Here is an 18,476-nt window from a genome sequence, read left to right on the forward strand (position 1 = left end):
CATTGTTTTGAAGCAGCAAATTGCAGCTTGTAAGCTTATATCATTTTTGAAAAACACAAAATGGGCTGAAGTAAGTGCCGGGCACAGCCGCCACTTCTGCTTATAGCATGTGAACAGAGAGGAGGGTATTGTGGTTATTTTCCAAACAAGGGGAATCATATCCATTCTTTATCCCTTCATGTATAGCTTTTATAGGCTAAAGTGAACCATTTTAAAAGATACAGATGTGAATAAAAAGGCCAACTGAAGAATTAGGATACATAACATCCAGAAATCCATATCAGCCAAATATTTAATCCCTGCTGACATTTAACAGCCCTCACAGTTCAAACACAGGTGACTTACTGCGTGCACACAGCCCCTCAGTGCAGTTCTTGCTCTCCATCATGCTGCCACTGCAGTGCTTTCCCCCGTTTCTGGGTGGGGGGGCTTGGCACTCCCGACTGCGCCAGTGGGTGCACTCAGTCCCACAGGCGGACCACTTTGCCCACTCCGTCCAGCCTCCGTCCACTGGGATAGCACAGCAGATGGAGGGGGAAATAGACATGAAATAATGATGCTGCAGCTTGAGTCTGTCATTATTTGAGTACAAAATTGTGTTATTTGCTAAATGAATTCTGTCCAGTTTGTTTGAAATAACTTTAGAGTGAGTGGGCTGACACAAAGGGTAAATCAATAACAGCCAGAAGAGTGTGACAGAAAATCAGGAGACTCTTTTTCTGTTGTAGAAAACTTGAATTATACAAGCAGAGCACCTCAAAGATCAAATGCAGCTCTGTCCCAGCAGGAAGTCTTGCTTGATAGCTGAAATAATGGAACGTGATGAACTAGACCTAATGCCTGGCAGTTACAGTGCCTAAAAAAAGTAGTCACCCCCTCAGATGTTTTACCCTTTAATTGATTTTATAAATCAATCAATATGGTCAATATGATTTGGCCTTTTGACAAAAACTCCTCAAGTCAAGGTGAAGAACTTTCTTTCACTTCACTTCATGGAGTCTCCTACATGCCATTTTGTGAACTCTTGTCAAGATTTAATGAGTTTTCTTCAATAATGTCTTTCTCTTTGTCACTCCCATGAAGCTTTGACTGTTGAAGAACCCAGCCAAAAGTTGTTGTCTACAGAGTCTCTTAAATCTCAGCTGCTGAAGCTTGTAACTCCTTTAGAGTAGTCATAGGTGGTCTCTCACTAGTCTCCTTCTTGCATGCTCACTCAGTCTTTGAGGATGGCCTGATCTAGGTAGATTTACACATGTGCCATATTCCTTCCATTTCTTGATGATGATTTGACTGAACTCAGGGGGGTGTTCAGTGCCCTGGAAATGTTTTAGTATCCATCCTCTTGACATATTTTTCAATCACCTTTTCTTTGAGTTGCTTAGAGTGTTCTTTTGTCTTCGGGATGTAATACTAGCCAGGAGTACTGCTTAACCAGTGTCTGGGCCTTCCAGACACAAGTGTCTTTATACTACAATCAGTTGAGACACATTCACTGCACACAGGTGATCCCCATTGTGAGACTGCTACCACCAATTTACTGGACCTCCCTAATTATGAGTAATCAATGCAAAAAAAAAAAAGCTTACTGTAGTTTACAATGAGTTATGATCTTCACTTGCTCATCAATGTTTCTCACTTTATACAGCATAATCCTCTACAGTAAAGGCATTCAAGGCTTAAAAATTGCCCAGTTTGGAAGGTCCAACCTTTCAAGGTGATGTTATATTAAACAGATGAGTATGTATCTCATCCTCACCTGGGCACAGTGTAGTGCAGGTCACTCTCTGGAAGGGCGGGCCCTCACAGAAGGCCCCTCCATTCAGAGGGGCTGGATTAGTGCAACTGCGCGTCCGTCGCTGCCAGCCCCGCCCACACCGAGCGTTACACTCTGACCATTCAGTCCAAGAAGACCAACCTCCGCTCACTGTGAGAGAGAAACAAGCAGATGGGAAAGATTAGGAAGTCAGGCTTTTGTCAACGTCAGTGTATATAACTGAATTTAAAGTGTATGAAAAGATTTTCTTTTCTTCATGTGGCTGGAGGCTGTGTTCTCTATCTTCTGTGTTAATTTCAGTTATATATTTCACTGTTAAAAGTCTGATTTTCTGACCTGATCTAAAATCAAAGTACTAATCATTTCCACCTGGTTAAGTTAAAAAAGTATAAACCTTTGGATTTTCCTCATTTCCCAACAGCATAAAATTTTAAAATAATTTGTAAACACAGAAAGATGTCCCTTTTGAAAGTTTAAAAGTTGAAAAAAGATGTTGGTTTACTAATCATATTTTATTCAAAATTTTATTTCATCTTACTGAAAGAACAAAAGTTTATTTAATAATTTAGGATTATATTTTGGTGTGCAGCTTCTTACATTTGCAAGACAACCTTAGTCCTCAGCATGGTGCATCTGCACAACCAAACAAATCAGACCCGGAACAGATAAATGCATTTATGACTACAAACTGGGAAAACAAAGCAAAAATACTTGAACCAAAGATAGGTAGAATGCTGAAAATATTAGACACTGGATCTTTAATTTTCAATATGTGAGATATCATCACAAAATGAAAAGATTACAACCTGTAACAATCCAAATCTGGAGACTTGGTACAAAAAGATAAACATATATAATATGTTTATTCAGCAGTACAATCTTTACATGTGGACTGCTGTTTTTCATAATGTTTTTAATAATCAATCCAACTGTAGAGGTGCCTAAGTTGTGAAAGAATAGAGCCTATGGCATAGTATGGTATGGTATGGTATAGTTTTGTATTGTATGGGAGGGTATGGTATGGTATATTATGGCATTATATGGGATGGGATTTCATTGGATGAATTGGTATGGTATTGTATGGTATAGTATGGTATGGTATGGTAAGGTATAATATGGTATGGTTTTGTATTGTATGGGATGGTATTTTATGGTATATTATGGTACTGGATGGATTGGTGAGGTATGGTATGGTATGGTATGATATGGTATGGTATGGTAGGGTATGACATGGTATGGTATGGTGCAGTATGGTATTGGATGGATTGGAATGGTATGGTATAGTATGGTATGGCATGGTATGGTACAGTATGACATGGTATGGTATGGAATGGTATGGTATGGTATGGTATGACATGGTATGGTACAGTATGACATGGTATGGTATGGAATGGTATGAAATGGTATGGTATGGTGCAGTATGGTTTTGGATGGATTGGAATGGTATGGTATGGTATGGTATGGTATGGTATGGTATGACATGGTATGGTATGGAATGGTATGAAATGGTATGGTATGGTGCAGTATGGTATTGGATGGATTGGAATGGTATGGTATGGTATGGTATGGCACGGTATGACATGGTATAGTATGGTACGGTATGGCATGGTATGGTATGGTGCAGTATGGTATTGGATGGATTGGAATGGTATGGTTTGGTATGGTATGGTACGGTATGACATGGTATCACATGGTATGGTATGGTATGGTATGACATGGTATGGTATGACATGGTATGGTATGGTGCAGTATGGTATTGGATGGATTGGAATGGTACAGTATGACATGGTATGGTATGGAATGGTATGAAATGGTATGGTATGGTGCAGTATGGTTTTGGATGGATTGGAATGGTATGGTATGGTATGGTATGGTATGGTATGACATGGTATGGTATGGAATGGTGCAGTATGGTATTGGATGGATTGGAATGGTATGGTATGGTATGGTATGGCACGGTATGACATGGTATAGTATGGTACGGTATGGCATGGTATGGTATGGTGCAGTATGGTATTGGATGGATTGGAATGGTATGGTTTGGTATGGTATGGTACGGTATGACATGGTATCACATGGTATGGTATGGTATGGTATGGTATGGTATGACATGGTATGGTATGACATGGTATGGTATGGTGCAGTATGGTATTGGATGGATTGGAATGGTATAGTATGGTATGGTATGGGATGGTATAGTACGGTATGCCATGGTATGGTATGATAGTATTGTATTGGATGGATTGGATGGATTGGAATGGTATGGTTTGGTATGGTATGGTATAGTATGGTATGACATGGTATGGTATTTTAATTATTGGATGGGATGGGATTTATCTGACAAAGAAGGCTTAGGAATTGCACAAGATCCCTTTCTCAAAACCCCAGGAACTGGTCTCCTCACTGCCCAGATGTTTACAGACTGATGTTTAAAGAAGAGGGGATGCTACACATTTTATTCATCAAAGCAGTAAAGTTTGTTGTGTGTTACCATAAACGATAAGAGTAGCCGTGCTGCTGCGTCTTTTAGCCACCACATTACGAGCCACACAGGTGTAGTTTGCTGTGTCGGACAGCCTGGCTTGTTTGATGATCAGATCATGATCGATGGTAATCAGGAAGTTTGAGTCCTGTGATGGATCTATGAGGTCCTCATTCTTCAGCCAGTCCACCTACAGAGAAGTACAAAAACCCACACCATTCAGAGCTTTGTGATGAACGCTGAATGAACAATAAAAAAGCAACAAAAACTGTTGTTTACAAAAATACAAGCAGCCAAAGTTTGAGAAGAAAGTCTTGGAAGAACATCTGTGTTCTTAAAACTCTGAGTTTGATCAATTTTTAGTGATAAACTTTAATTCTTTTGGCAGATATCTCTTCACATAAATCATCGTAGAAATTAGCAGGTGTGTATGCATAAACATGAATCAGATTAACACGCACAGACTCATTCAGTAAACATGATAAACCTGCAGGGAAATGAGCCATCACAACACGCTGCTATGACACATGTGGTGCTGATCAGACACTGCCAACATTTGATTTATATAGAGCTTCCTTTTGGCTTATTTTCATGAAGATCTGGCATTTATTTCTGACAAATCCTCCTTAATAACACCAAAGCAAACAAACAAAAGCAAAACAAAAAGATCAAAATCATACAAACAATATGAAATTTAAGTGTATAAACCTTCACAGATTACAGAACATGAAATTTTTATGTTAGATGCTCTGCATGATGTCTAAACACAAAACCCCTTATCACTGAGGTTCATGCGTATTTATTTGTGTAATAACTTTCCTTCTTTGTAAATTTATTGTTGTTACACATTTTTATAAGAGAAATAAAAACAGTTTGATATATTTCTGTCTTGTTATTGCTGTGTAGCTTTCAAACATGACAAAAAGGAGATTTAAGAAAGCATTTTTATGTCTGTTTGCTTAAATAACAGCACATTATTTTGATGGTTTTATGCTTTAGGGAATATTTCCTTCATGGTCGCTGGTCAGACTTAAATCTTTGAGACCTTTTTGATGCCCAACAGGACCATTATCTGACCCTGTCTCGTTCTTCATGCTGCAACTTTGCTTTGCTTCCTTGTACTTTACCTTTATGTTTGCCCCTCTGCTTGAGACAAAGACATAAAATAAACAGGAGTAAAAGTGAACCAGGACATCCCTTGTTTATCAATTTGCCCCTTTTGAGGTCTTGAATTTGGAATTTTGGTCATTACCCACTTGGTTTTTGGAGCAAGAATTGATCATAAAATTGACATAAATGTAAGGTCTATGTTCTAGTTGACAGGGCACAACAATAGCAACTTCTAAAACCTAATAAAACCCAAACAATATCTGCCTTTATTGTTGATTTTTACCTTATATGCAACCTTTAATTCCCAAAAAGCACATATCTGTTCAGAAAGAAACTCCAAACTAGAGATTGAGACCATAATCTCAATAAGAAAGTAATAACTCAGGCTATACATGAAGAAAGAAGTAGACTAAGTTAACCATCTAATTCACTGGTTCCAAACCCCACGATGAGGGGGTGTGGCGTTTGTCTGCTCTACTGTCCTCAAGATTAATTTTGCACTTATTAACTATCTCATCTCTTTCGCAAGTTTGGCATATAACTTGCTCCTCCTTGTTCTACCCCCAGCTTCACCTTGAATTCTGTCAATGCCCAGATCACAACCAAATATTTAGTGTCCCCAGCAGACCACTTTTTCTTTTTTTCTTCTTGTCCTCACAGCCTAGAATGTGATACGCCCACTGATGATGTCACAGTTTCTAAGAAAGAACCAACTATTTTTGGTTCCAGCTGAGAACCAACTTTTCAGGTTCAGAACCAATTTTTTTCCCGTTTTGAACGTGCCAGCCGGTTCGAATTTAGGTTTAGGAACCGGAACCAGCAGGAAGCCCTGCCAGTCTGAAAAGCCTATATGTAATCAATTCAGTTGCCCCCTGTTGGTAAGAAGAAATCATGCATATTTAAGACACTTCTGCACTGACTTGACTTCTCATAAGCCCCATTCACACTTTTACAAAACTCCAGAGAATCTCCAGAATTTACGTGGATGAGCTTTGAATGCAAACTGCAGTTTTTCAACCTGACCCAACCTGGAATTTCCCAGGTAGCCCGCTTAGGAATTTCCCCCTCTCCTGTCCTACCATAGGCTAAGGGGCAAACTGCAGGACATTAGGTTATCCTCAGTTGCATTCCTTAAAGGGCTACTCATCAACCATTTCATTAGGTTCAAGTGATAATCAATTGCAAACACATATCAGAATATTACATGGCAGATACATATGCATCTTTAAACAGTCAGAACTGATAAGAAATTCAATTTAAGTGTCAGAATGGAGACAAAAGATGGTTTAAGTGATTTTGAATGTGCCATAATCGTTGCCACTAGACAGGCTGGTCTGACTAGTTCACAAACTTTACTCACACAGCCATCTTTGGGGTTTAGAGAAAACTGTCAAAAAACAAAGAAATATCACTAAGCGCCAGTCCTCCAGGCTAAAATGCTTTGTTGATAGCAGAGGTCAGAGAAGAAGGAGAAAACTGGTTTGAGCCAATAGAAAGGCAATAAGAACTGAGATAACCACTCGTTATAAGAGAGGTATGCATAGGAGCTTATCTGAATGCAAAACATGTTAAATCTTACAGCTGCAGACCAGCCTGGTGCTCCAGTTAGCTAAGAGTAGGAAACTAAGGCTACAGGAACACCGGCGAACCAAAATTTGACAATAAGAGACTGGAAATATGTAACCTGACAAGCCAGATGGACTGTTTCATATAACCACTGCATGGGATATAGTCACATTTTTCTGTGAAAGCTCCATTATAAAGCGTTTGGTAAGGGCAGGACTGTTTTAAAAAAATTCTCAGAAGATGATTGGACAGAAGCACTGTGTCACATTCATTTACAGGCCAATCAGAGAAAAATATGAGTAACCAGACCATCCAAAAATATGAGTAACCAGACAGGTGCTGTCCCAGGTTACCAACAGAGGAGCTTGTTGTTGGATAAAAGTCATGCCAAGGCTGGTCGGTAGAAGTGCATAAACATCTTTTCCGGTAATTAACGCTTTCAGTGCTGTTCTTTGGTCTTTATTTAATAAATATATGTGGGCCTATTCTGATTAAACTGCTGCTGTACTTTAGCTACATCTTAGCTTAAAGCTAAAGCCATTGCTAGCAGCTTCCAGTACAACTAAACATCGCCTGTAGCTACTGCCTTGTTCCTCTCAAGTGACCATAGTACATTTAAAGTCACTTAAATCACTTTTCTTCCCCATTCTGATGCTCGGTTTTAACTCCAGCATATTGTCTTGGCCATGACTATAGTTTTTATTTAAATGAACTTTTTATGGTCAAACATTTATGGACTGAAAATTGTGTTCCCTTTCATGTGTTTTAAAGACGCACAACCATCCTGTAAAAAGTGAAAATCTTAACTCCAAAATGACAAGAAAAAGCAGTGCAGTGAGTAGTGTGAGCTGTACCTCTGCAGCTGGCATGCCCTCCGGGGGGCGACACTGCAGCAGCACCTCCTGCTCGAGCCGCACTTCCCTCCCCAGCGGCTCCTGCTCAAAGTTCTTCCTCAGGTCTGCAGAGGGTGACACAGAGGGAGTCAGCAGTTAGTGAAGGCTGCCCCGTGACAGCAGTGACACCCAGTTTATCTTTGTGACACTGGCTGTCACACACACATACACACACTCCCGCATACACACCAGGCAGAAACCCTCAAAAAGCCTCTGTCACTGTGCCGTGGTTTTTCGGCTTCATTCCCTCATAAACATGCAGAGTGTCAATCACGCTACGCCACACATTACCACAGGGGAAGATGATGGAGCGCTACACCAAATCTATTTGCATATATACTTAATCTGACACGTATGACAAGCTAAAAGTTGGAAACATTTGCCCTTCTGCCGTCTCTCTTCCGTCCTTGCATTCTACCATATGCACAAAAACACCAAAAAAGGGCTGATAGGGTAGGGCAAGGTACGGAGCTTCAAGACATACCTATATGTTTTCAACTGAGATGCGGGGTAAGATAATGTATTTTGTGTTCATATAGTTTAAGCTGATTAAAAAAGACATAACAGGTCTGGCTTAGTTAAAGATTGTTTACAGGAATGAACCACCAATAGTAATATCCTTACCTTTAGTCTAAATATGACACTTAATATTGGGCAATTTTTTCTAATTATAAAAAATATCAGACAGACTCTTAGGAAAAATGTCTAACTTGTGCAAATACATTTGGGCAAGAATTTATTGATCTAAACTCTGCCCACTATCATTAAAACCTGGGAGCTGAGTTTTAAATAATCATGCTCTTGGACAGAGTATTTAGATGTGCTTTAGATGTTGCCTATTGAACAATGATCCCTGCTGGGATTCATTTGCTCACACATCTGGTCGATTGTTGTTTTTTCTTTCAAGTAAGACACTTTTTTGCACGGTGGGTGAAGTTATCCCCTGAGCCGGCCACTTCCTGTCTGAAGCAGAGATGGTCTACAGTGAAAGGTGGTGTGCTAAGATTTGTCTCTTTGCTCCACCCTTGCCAGGAAACACATGCCTTTCTCATAAAAACTTAATACAAGGTAGCAATCTTTACAAAGTTTAAAAAGCACATTGCAATGTGCTAAATTAAGATGGCAAGTACTTCAAATTTACACCTCAAGTGAAAGGAAGTAATACGATGGAGTGTGTGACAAAACAACACTGAGTGATGTAAATGAACAGTGCAATACAGGTGAAATATCATCTTTGGAGGTGTAAATGTAACTCGTAACCCGTGAGAAATACAGTGCATTCAGAAAGCATGTAGACCCCCTTTACTTTTTCCAGTCTTGTCATGTTCCAGCCTGATGCCACAGTTAAAAAAAAAAAAACATTTTTATTCTCATTAACCTACGCTCAGTACACAATCAAGACAAAACACTATTTTTGATTTTTTTTTTTTTTGCTCTATTAAAATAAAAAACGGAATATTTCATGCACGTAAGTATTCAGACCCTTTGCAGTAACACATGAAATTTAGCCCTAGTGCCTCTATTTGCTATTGACCAGTGTGTTTTCCACTAAGGAGAAGCTTCCATCTAGTCACTCTGCCATGAAGCCCAGACAGGTGGAGTGCTGCTGCAGTGGTGGTTCTCCTTCTAGAACTTTGTCCCATCTCCACACAGGATCTCTGGATCTCAGTCAAAGTGACCCTCAGGTTCTTGGGCAGCTCTCTTACTAAGGCCCATCTCCCCCAGTTGCTCTGTTTAGCCATGTGACTAGCTGTGAGAGAGTCCTGGTAGTGCCAAACTTCTTCCATTAAAGATGGCGGCCACTGTGTTCTTGTGAACCTTTGTTGCAAAGGGTCTGAATACTTATGTCAATGTTATATTTCAGTTTTCTGTTTGTAATAAATTTGAAAAAAATTCTAAAATTCTCTGTTCACTCTGTCATGATGGGGTAGTGAGTGTAGATGAATGTGAATAAAAATGAACATTTTCAAGTGTAGCATCAGGCTGCAACATAAAGCTGAAAAAAAGTGAAGAGGATCAGAACACTTTCTGAATGCATTGTATATAAATCCACAAAATGTGTTATTTAACTCTACAGGAGTTGAATTACCAGTCACAACTTTTCTGTGCAGATAAAACATAGTGAAATGCCCTCAGGGTGCCCTTTTAAGTGGATAAATCCTGAAAAGGGTCCATCACTACCAATACCAGTGAGACCCAGCTCAGGATCAGATTTGGGAAAGACATGAACCATCAAAGTTTATGATTCTGGTATTTTTTCTTTAGAGGAAAAAATACTGAGATGTCTTCTTGCTGTCATGTAGCTTAATAATACAGAGCTATGATTTCTGGTCTATATCTCTCATTTCTATCACTGACATGCAATGCGGACGTAGGCACGGTTGCTCTTGGTGGTGCCAGCCGAGCTCCAGGCCACACACTGGCACCAGTAGTCCTCCAACCCAAACAACTCCTCCACCTGAGTCCTGGACACAGAGATATCCACCTCCCGCACCACCAGACCTGTGCAGGGCGAGATGGCCAGAGAGGGAGAGAGATTAGAGGGGTGTGTTTTTCACAGTGCATATAAATAATGCACTGGCTGCAAGCCAAAAGCAGTTAGCGTGCACATAAAATCCTATGGGAGCTAATGGATTATGTAGTTGGAAATGATGTTTGTAATTGAGGATGATGTTTATGTCTGTGAAATACAAGGTGACATTACAATGAGAGTTAGATGTGTTTATAATATGCTTGTGTTTGTGTAATTATTACCTGTGACTTGGTCCAGGCTCTCTCTGGTGACGTGGTCGTTCTGATTCACCCATTCTCCATTACATTTGAAGTAGATCTGAGTGGCTGGTGACGCTCGGCACCGCAACTGGACTGGCCGGTTCTTTACGATGAAGGCGTCCTCCGGTTCCAGCAGGAATTCTGGGAGAGGTTCTGCCGGCGCTGATGGGTAGGAGTCAGGGAGAACCTCTGCATCGCTGTAGTCAGTGCTCTCTGGGGAGAAAAAAGCAGAAGATATTAGGATGACTGTCCTTCAGTGGAGAGACCTGAGTTAAAGTGACGGCTGGAGACGCACTGGAGCATCACAGTGAGTCTACATCAGGGTTTGGATGGCTGCTCTGTGGCTGGTCGTGAACTTTGTCCCCACTGTGAAAGCTGTGGTCTGAAACCTTCCCTGGAAATGTTCGAGCCTTCTCCAAAACCACTGTGATTTTATGATGAAAGACATTTTTGTATGAGAAGTTAAACATGAATATGGACTTTTTTTAATAAGTACCTAAAGTTATATAATGATCATGATACTGGTGTACATTAAAGATTTGTACCAAGTCTGTCTTTCATTTCTCCTTATTGTGTCTCAACCAATGTAAACTTTTCCTACTCACTGACATGATTCAATTGAAAATAGGACTATAAGTCACAGCCATAAACCTCATGATGAAGTTGACCAAAACTTAGAGCTACTGTCTGGCAGTAACCATGCCTCTGCAAAGTTAATGACTTCTAGACAGTGAAAGTTCAGTGGTGGGTCAAGATGAAGAGGCGTAAGGGGGAGGTTGAGTGAGGCCTGACCTTCACCTTGTACCTCAAGAATGTGTTCAGTTTAAACTTGAGTCAGAGTGGGCATTTGTGCAAAGTTTGAAGAAATTACCTTACAGCATTCTTCATATATCATTAATAAGCAAAGCAAAAGACTGACCTCTGACCAGAAAAATCTAATCAGTTCACCTTTTAGTCAGAGTGGAAATTTGTGCAAAGTTTGAAAAAAATGTCTCAAAACATTAGCTATAACAGCCTGGAAGAACACATGTGTGAATAGATGTCTGGCTTGGGTATTTCCTGTGCAGAAGCATAAAGAAGACAATGTGGTTTATGCTGTTGCTCCACAGTTAGAAAGTCCCCAATACCCACCTCTGTTTGGCTATGAATAAAAACAAGAAAACATGTAAACTCAAGTAATGATAATTAAAGTATAAGATCACACAAACTAACAAACCCTGCTGATCACATAACCTCCTTGGTGGAGGTAATAAAAACTTCTCATCATTCGGCATAGATATTTGATCATTACAGGTGGGGTCTGCTGGTGTATCCAGTGCTACTCCCACTGTAGCTACTAGCTTGGATGAAGCTGTAGCAAAGTGGCAGTTTTGAAGAAACTGGACCACATTACCCTCTAAAACAAGAGCAAAGAGCCACACAGAAGGCTTGTATTGTCCGAGAAGATGTTTTTGCATGTCTCGTGACCGGGCTTGGCATCGATACTGTTCACAGAGAAGCGCCGCCATTAGGAATCTACAGTAGCTGTAACCTATCAGCTCAAGAGAAGCGCATGTGTACAACATAATTGTGTATAGTCGCTCTGATTGGCCGGTCATGGATGCGACAGACAGAACATTCCTCCTGTCGTCTTCCGAGAATTTTCTGAAAAGCCCTGCCCTTTCCAAACACTTTCTATGGGAGCTTTCCCAGATGAATGTGAAATATATCCATGCAATAAATATATGAAACAGTCAAGGTTACTCCTATGTACCTGTCTAATGAAATGAACACACAAAATACTTTCCAATTTTGTAGCAACAACCATAAAAAGACATCTTTGACCATTTCAGGAAAGGAGCAGTTCTAAACCTTTCTGTTATAATTAAAGTGATCAAACTGATAGAGAAAAGGGCTGCTTTAATAATGAATGTCAGCATCATTAGCTCATTGTATGCTACTTTAATTAGGCTCTGTTTGCCTAAGGCTAACATGAGCACCAGCTAGAAGACAGCTGCAGGAGATGTTTTTATGTTTGACATCAGGAATTTACTTCCATATCCACATTATATCCCATAAAGTTATATTACTCACAAATTATGCCAAATTCTTAAAATTGAATGTGATTGTGATTGTTTGTTGCCCATTTTGTACCCTTTTTAACTCCTAAAATAAAACCTGTTTTTTTTCTCTTTTATTTATTTTAGTGACTGTTTGCTACATTAAGAGTCATTTGCACCTGATAGAAGAAGAAAAAACTCCCACATGGTGCCATAATCACAAGCTGCTGGGTACAAAACAAAGTGATTGATTTGTCCCATGGGCATCAACAAGCTATCACATTGTAAGCTTTTTTTGCTTTACCTCCGGCTTAATTAATTCATGTTTGGCCAAATTTGGCTTTCAGTTTCCTATTGTTGTTGAAGAATCTTTGAAAATGAGATGGTACATTTCATAAAAACAGACTTTCCTACATTTCCACAGGGAGTTTCTGTGTGTGACAGCTCATCTTGTTTGTCTCAGTCCAGCTTTAGGGCATTTGTGGATGTATTTGTCAGCAGTGTTTCACTGTACAGATTACAGCCTCCCTGTTTGTGTATTTCAAGCAGACATTCACGGTGTTGACAGTTCGTACTGTATGTGAAGGGGCACGGTGACATTTTCCGCCTCCCTGTCTGACCAGTAATCAGGTGAATGCAGACGTCCCGCTCTTGTCTCTCTGGAAGAGTCCGTGCCTGTCAGCTGGGGGACGGGAGCAGCTGACCTTCTACACACAGGTCCTGTTGATCGCACATTATCCCCTGACATTTTCCTTGTGACATATTCCTACTGGCTATGCTGCACAGAGCTTCCTCTGGTATGAAGGACGTAGTATTTCTGACCTCAGACTTCTGACTCTCAAATGTTGGACAGATCTCGGTCAGGAAATCAATGCTGAAAGCTACTGGATGCTGTACTTGCCACAAAGACTCTTCTGCTCTATGAACAGTCTGTTGACGCTGCTGTACACAAGGGCTCGGACTAAAAATAACAACACTAAAACCTGTTTGATACCACTGACAATCTTTTTACTGAGCATCAGGCCTGCCATTTTGTCTGTCTTTTTCAAATTAAATAAAATCAGCATTACATAAATAAAGGACATAAAGGATAATGAATAAGATACTTTAGAAACCTCGACCTGCTTTACACAAAGTTATCTCAATAGTCAGGACATTTCTTATTCTGATCCGAAGTCCTGTGAGGAAAACCTGTGATTTTTGTCTGAATAAATCTGAAATGACATCAGTTTTGCAAAAACATGCCATAACTTATTTTCTTATCCTTTTCTCTACAATTTTGCACTGGCACAGGGCTCAAAAATTGTGTATCAGTCAGATGTTTTCTGTTTACAGAGCTGCAGGGCTGCAGACTATGATGCAATCTTGTCAAACTCATGAGGACCCATCAACTTGATTGCAGTTTTTTTTTTTTTTTTCCCTTACTGGAGCAAAACATCGCAGCGCAGTCTGAGTGGAGTGGAGCTTGTGACATAACACTTGCAAAACAACACGACTGCACTATCCTCTGCCCTGACCAGAGAGGAGCTGAGACTGTGATCGACCTGACATCTCCCACACAGTGGATTCACTTTGTTTAGGTGTGTTTCAAAGCCGCAATAATTCAGCAGGCGCTGTCTTATCAAACTTTTATATTCACTCTCTGAATCCCTCTTTTGGGAAATTCAGGTGCCTATAAATTGTTCATGGGTTTCACCTTCCGATAAAGAACTTTGCCCTGCTTACGAAAAAGATCCAGATTCAATAAGCATTAAGTGGAAGAGTGGAGAGGAATGAAGGGGATTGACAGGGTCGGCTCCAGTCAGTAGATGCCAAAAAAATACAAGTATATCAAGCACCGTGCAATTTATCCGTAGATGCACAGACACACAAAATCAGACAGAACTCATCTTTAGATTACTGTTTCTTTTCTTACAGAGGCAGAGGTATTTATGCTCTTTACTTGATTTGAAGTAAATCTATCTGCTTTACAAGGTAACTTAACAGAAGCAAAACTTAGAAAAAATTGAATATGGCTCGAAAAAAATGTCAGCAGCAGTTTCACACAGCAAAATGATGTCACTAGTGTGAAAGCTTACATTAACTCACAACGTGCTCGAAAAACTACAGTTTTAGGTGAATTATTCATACGAAAAGAAAACAAACATCTGATCTGCAAAGATGGAAGCCCATTTCCACCAAATAAAAGAGAAAAAATATGGATGTAACGCAATTCCTGAAAAAAAAATCCTAAGTCATAATTCTGAGATAAAAAGTCCAAATCATGAGTTAAAAATCATGAGTCATAATATTTACATTTTTTCTCATAATTTTGACTTTTATCACATATTTTTGACTATTTATCTCATAACATCAACTTTTTATCTCATAGTTTTGACTTTCTATCTCACAACTTGGACTTTTTATCTCATAATTTTGATTTTTATCTCATAATTCTGACTTTTTATCTTGTAATTTTGACTTTTTAATCTCATGACTTTGACTTTTTTTTCCTCATAATTATGACTTTTTATCTCATGATTTTGATTTTTATCTCATAATTATGACTTTTTCTAATAATTCTGCATTTTGTCTCATAATTATGACTTTTTGTCTCGTAATTTAAAATTTTCATCTCATAATTTTGACTTTTATCTCATAATTTCGATATTTTATCTCATAATTTAGATTTTTATCTCATAATCCTGACTTTTAATCTCATAATCCTGACTTTTTATTTGAAATATGAACTTTTTAACTCATGATTTCGACTTTTTTTTATGATAATTTTGACTTTTTATCATGATTTTGATTTTTTATCTAATGATTTTGACTTCTTATCTCTTGATTTTGACTTTTTATCTCATAATTATGACTTTTAATGGCAGAAATGGGCTTCCATACTTGACCGACCTTACTAGGGCAGGAGGGTATTGTTTAAAAAATGACATTGGGATCACTTTTCTTCCTGCAATATGAAAAGAAAAAGTTATTCCACTTTAGCAGTTGGTTCATATAGGCTTAAATTTGGCTAATTTTTGTCTATTTTGATTAGGGGTCGACTGATATTTGTTTTTAAGGGCTGAAACCATTGTACAGTGTGCGAATCAGCCACATGCCTAATTTAGGCCTCCTTTTACACTTAATTTTTTTGTCAGAAGAGGCACCATCAATAATTAAGTTTGTCAGAATGTTACTTTGATATTTTTTGTTACCACATGTTTAAAATCAATCAATCTGTATTTCTGAAAATTAAAAACAAGAAAGCCCTTGGTACCAGGACTTCTGTTCCTATCGCCATGATATTTAAACAGTTACCGATATAGTGTATCTTATTGAAGTTTGAATATAAGGTATCTTGATAACACTAAATGGTGCAAAACTAAGATAACATATAAGCATCTAGTGTTCATTAAAACCAGACTAATAAGGCTGATTCAGTACAGCCAACTGAAAATGTAGGGAGACTGAAGCAAAGCCTTTTGCCTACTGATAATCCAGAAAAAGTCCAAATTTAAACTTAAGTGCAGATGTGAAGTATGTTTACCTCATTACATCCCACTCTGTGCTCAGCAGCATTGTTTAGAAATCTCATTCTGTGTATCAAGTGGGTAAGAAGGTGCAGGAAGAGATGGAGCAGAAACAAGCTATTTAGCAATGTTGAGTTTTCAAAATGTATTGAGCACAAGCAAATCATTTATTCCAAGAACAGAGAACAAGAGAATCTACTTAGAAAGTTCTCCTATTTTAGGAAAGAGAGCTCATCCCCGCCTCCATCTCCTCGTTCTCCCCGACAGACAGTCTGAGACATCGGGGGAGAGAGCAAAAGAGCAGAGCAGAGCACGGGAGAGCTGGAGAGAGAGTTGTGACACTATTCAAATCAACGCCAGCAGGGATTCATGGGAGTCAAGAAGCTGCAGCATCCTCAGGTGTACAGGGAAGACAGTAGCATCTTTTGACCCAAATTTGCTCCACCTTTAAAGGGCCGGCTGGGGTAAGAGACTGGAAAAGCAGCCTCAGCTCAGAGTCTGGCAGTGCTGTGGCCACAGGACGGCAGAAAGGGCAACAGCTGCTCCGGGCCCAGCAGACATCCAGGACGAAGCCGTCATCCTTAATCTGTCTCTGGCCCACTCCAGTATTTCTCCACTGCACAACACAAGCCTGTTCTCCTGCAGTAACTTCTTTTATACAGACTTTCACCAACCAGCTACATTTATTCAGTAGATCATGGGCCAATAACTCTGTTAGCCTGTTAATGGCAGCGTTATGCGTTAGCTTCAAGCTAACAGAATCAGAATGACATTCGATCTATCTGTTAGAAACTCAAATTTTATTTCAGTAACTGCTGGTGACTTTTGAACAGTGTCATTCTTAAAATGTACAGTACTGTACAACAGTGTTTCTCAACCGTGGGGTCAGGACCCCCTTTGGGGTTGTGAGACACTGAAAGGGGGTCTCCAGATGCCCTAAAAAAACAAGATATTTTTAAATTACACGTTGCTGCAACTTGACACAAATTTAGCCAAATTTTAAACCACTTAAGTCATTTTTTTCCTACCAATTTAACACATGTTTGCTAGTTAAAACTCTATTTATGCCCATTTTAAACCCTTTCCACCACTTTTTTTCTTCCTTCTAAACCAATTCTTGCCACTTAAGCCTAATGTTGCCTCTGTTGACCCATTATTGCCACTTTTAACCTCATTTTATCACTTTTTACACCCAATTTTTCCCATTTTAACCATATGTTATTATCTAATATGCCCATTTTTGCCATTTTGACCCATTTCTGCCAATATCTGCCTTTTTTCTTTCTCAGTTAATACTTTTTTTGCCAGTTTATATCAATTTTTCATCCAATTTCACCAAATTTCCACCCATTTTAGCCCATTTGAAGCCTTTTTCTTAGCCACTTTTAAATCCCCTTTTATCACCATTTATGCCCATTTTGGCCTTTGTTTAGTTTTTTTGCAATTTAAATCTCATTTTTGCCACCACTAACCTGTTTCTTCTACTTTTAAAACCCAATTTCACCTCCCTTTCCACCTTTCTTTCCAAAATTAAAATTAACCCGTTTTTGCCATTTCTAACCCATATTAATTCTTTATAAACTACAGGATTTACATTTTTAAGAAGCCTATGTACTACACAAGTGATTAAAAAAGATATTTGTTTCTTTGATAAGTGGTTATTTTTCAAGTTAAATATAAAGTATAGATATCACAGCTTAACTTTACAGTGGACCATGATTTTGCTGACCTCCATGGGCCCCCAGTTTGGCTGGGTCCCATAAGCTCTCCCCTTTATCTCTCCTTATGGTTGGCCCTGGCTGGAGTGAAGCCTGTTTTTATGTCTGATACATCGACAAATATGATATGAAATCCTCAGACATGCCCCTTTGTGAGTGTCCCATGTGATGATTTTTTTGTCTGGCTGTGAACATTTCCGCAATTTTTACAGGCGCTGACACGCCAGACATTAAAACATGCTATGGACGAGTGTTTCTGAAGACACTGCCCCCTTGCTGTTGTGAGGATATCGGTCTGTGGTGAAGAGGAAGCCTGTTTTAGGTTTAAATGCACCAAATGTTTCAGCACCACAATTCCGCATCAGTTTGTCTCCATGCGGCAGTCCATGTGGAAAACATAACTGAGCCTTGAGGCATAGATGTGGTAAGCCTGCCTGAGGGGGGGAGCAGGGTTTTTAAAACTCCATTGGTGCTCTGGACGTCCTTCATATTACCAGGGGCAAGGTAATATAACCTGTTGCAAAAAGTCCACACCTTTAGAGTGGAGTAAGGGGTGGATGTGGTGAGCAAGCATGGCCTATGGTGCAGTCCAAGCAGGTAGTAGAGTTGCCAC

At 39.4% G+C, this 18,476-nt stretch overlaps 1 protein-coding gene across 1 annotated transcript in view; it reads right to left on the bottom strand.

The window, feature by feature from the left end:
* Positions 1-18,476, bottom strand: part of unc5b (unc-5 netrin receptor B) — a 132,762-nt gene that overhangs the window by 27,998 nt on the left and 86,288 nt on the right. The window contains exons 2-7 of the mRNA XM_041789001.1: positions 10,580-10,810; positions 10,184-10,327; positions 7,787-7,890; positions 4,266-4,446; positions 1,757-1,924; positions 346-510 (exon numbers count right to left, since the gene is read on the bottom strand). Of these exons, the coding sequence (XP_041644935.1) occupies positions 346-510; positions 1,757-1,924; positions 4,266-4,446; positions 7,787-7,890; positions 10,184-10,327; positions 10,580-10,810 (993 nt within the window). The remainder of the gene's footprint in view (positions 1-345; positions 511-1,756; positions 1,925-4,265; positions 4,447-7,786; positions 7,891-10,183; positions 10,328-10,579; positions 10,811-18,476) is intronic.

The sequence above is a fragment of the Cheilinus undulatus genome, linkage group 6 (assembly GCF_018320785.1).
Source record: "Cheilinus undulatus linkage group 6, ASM1832078v1, whole genome shotgun sequence".
NCBI lineage: Eukaryota > Metazoa > Chordata > Actinopteri > Labriformes > Labridae > Cheilinus > Cheilinus undulatus.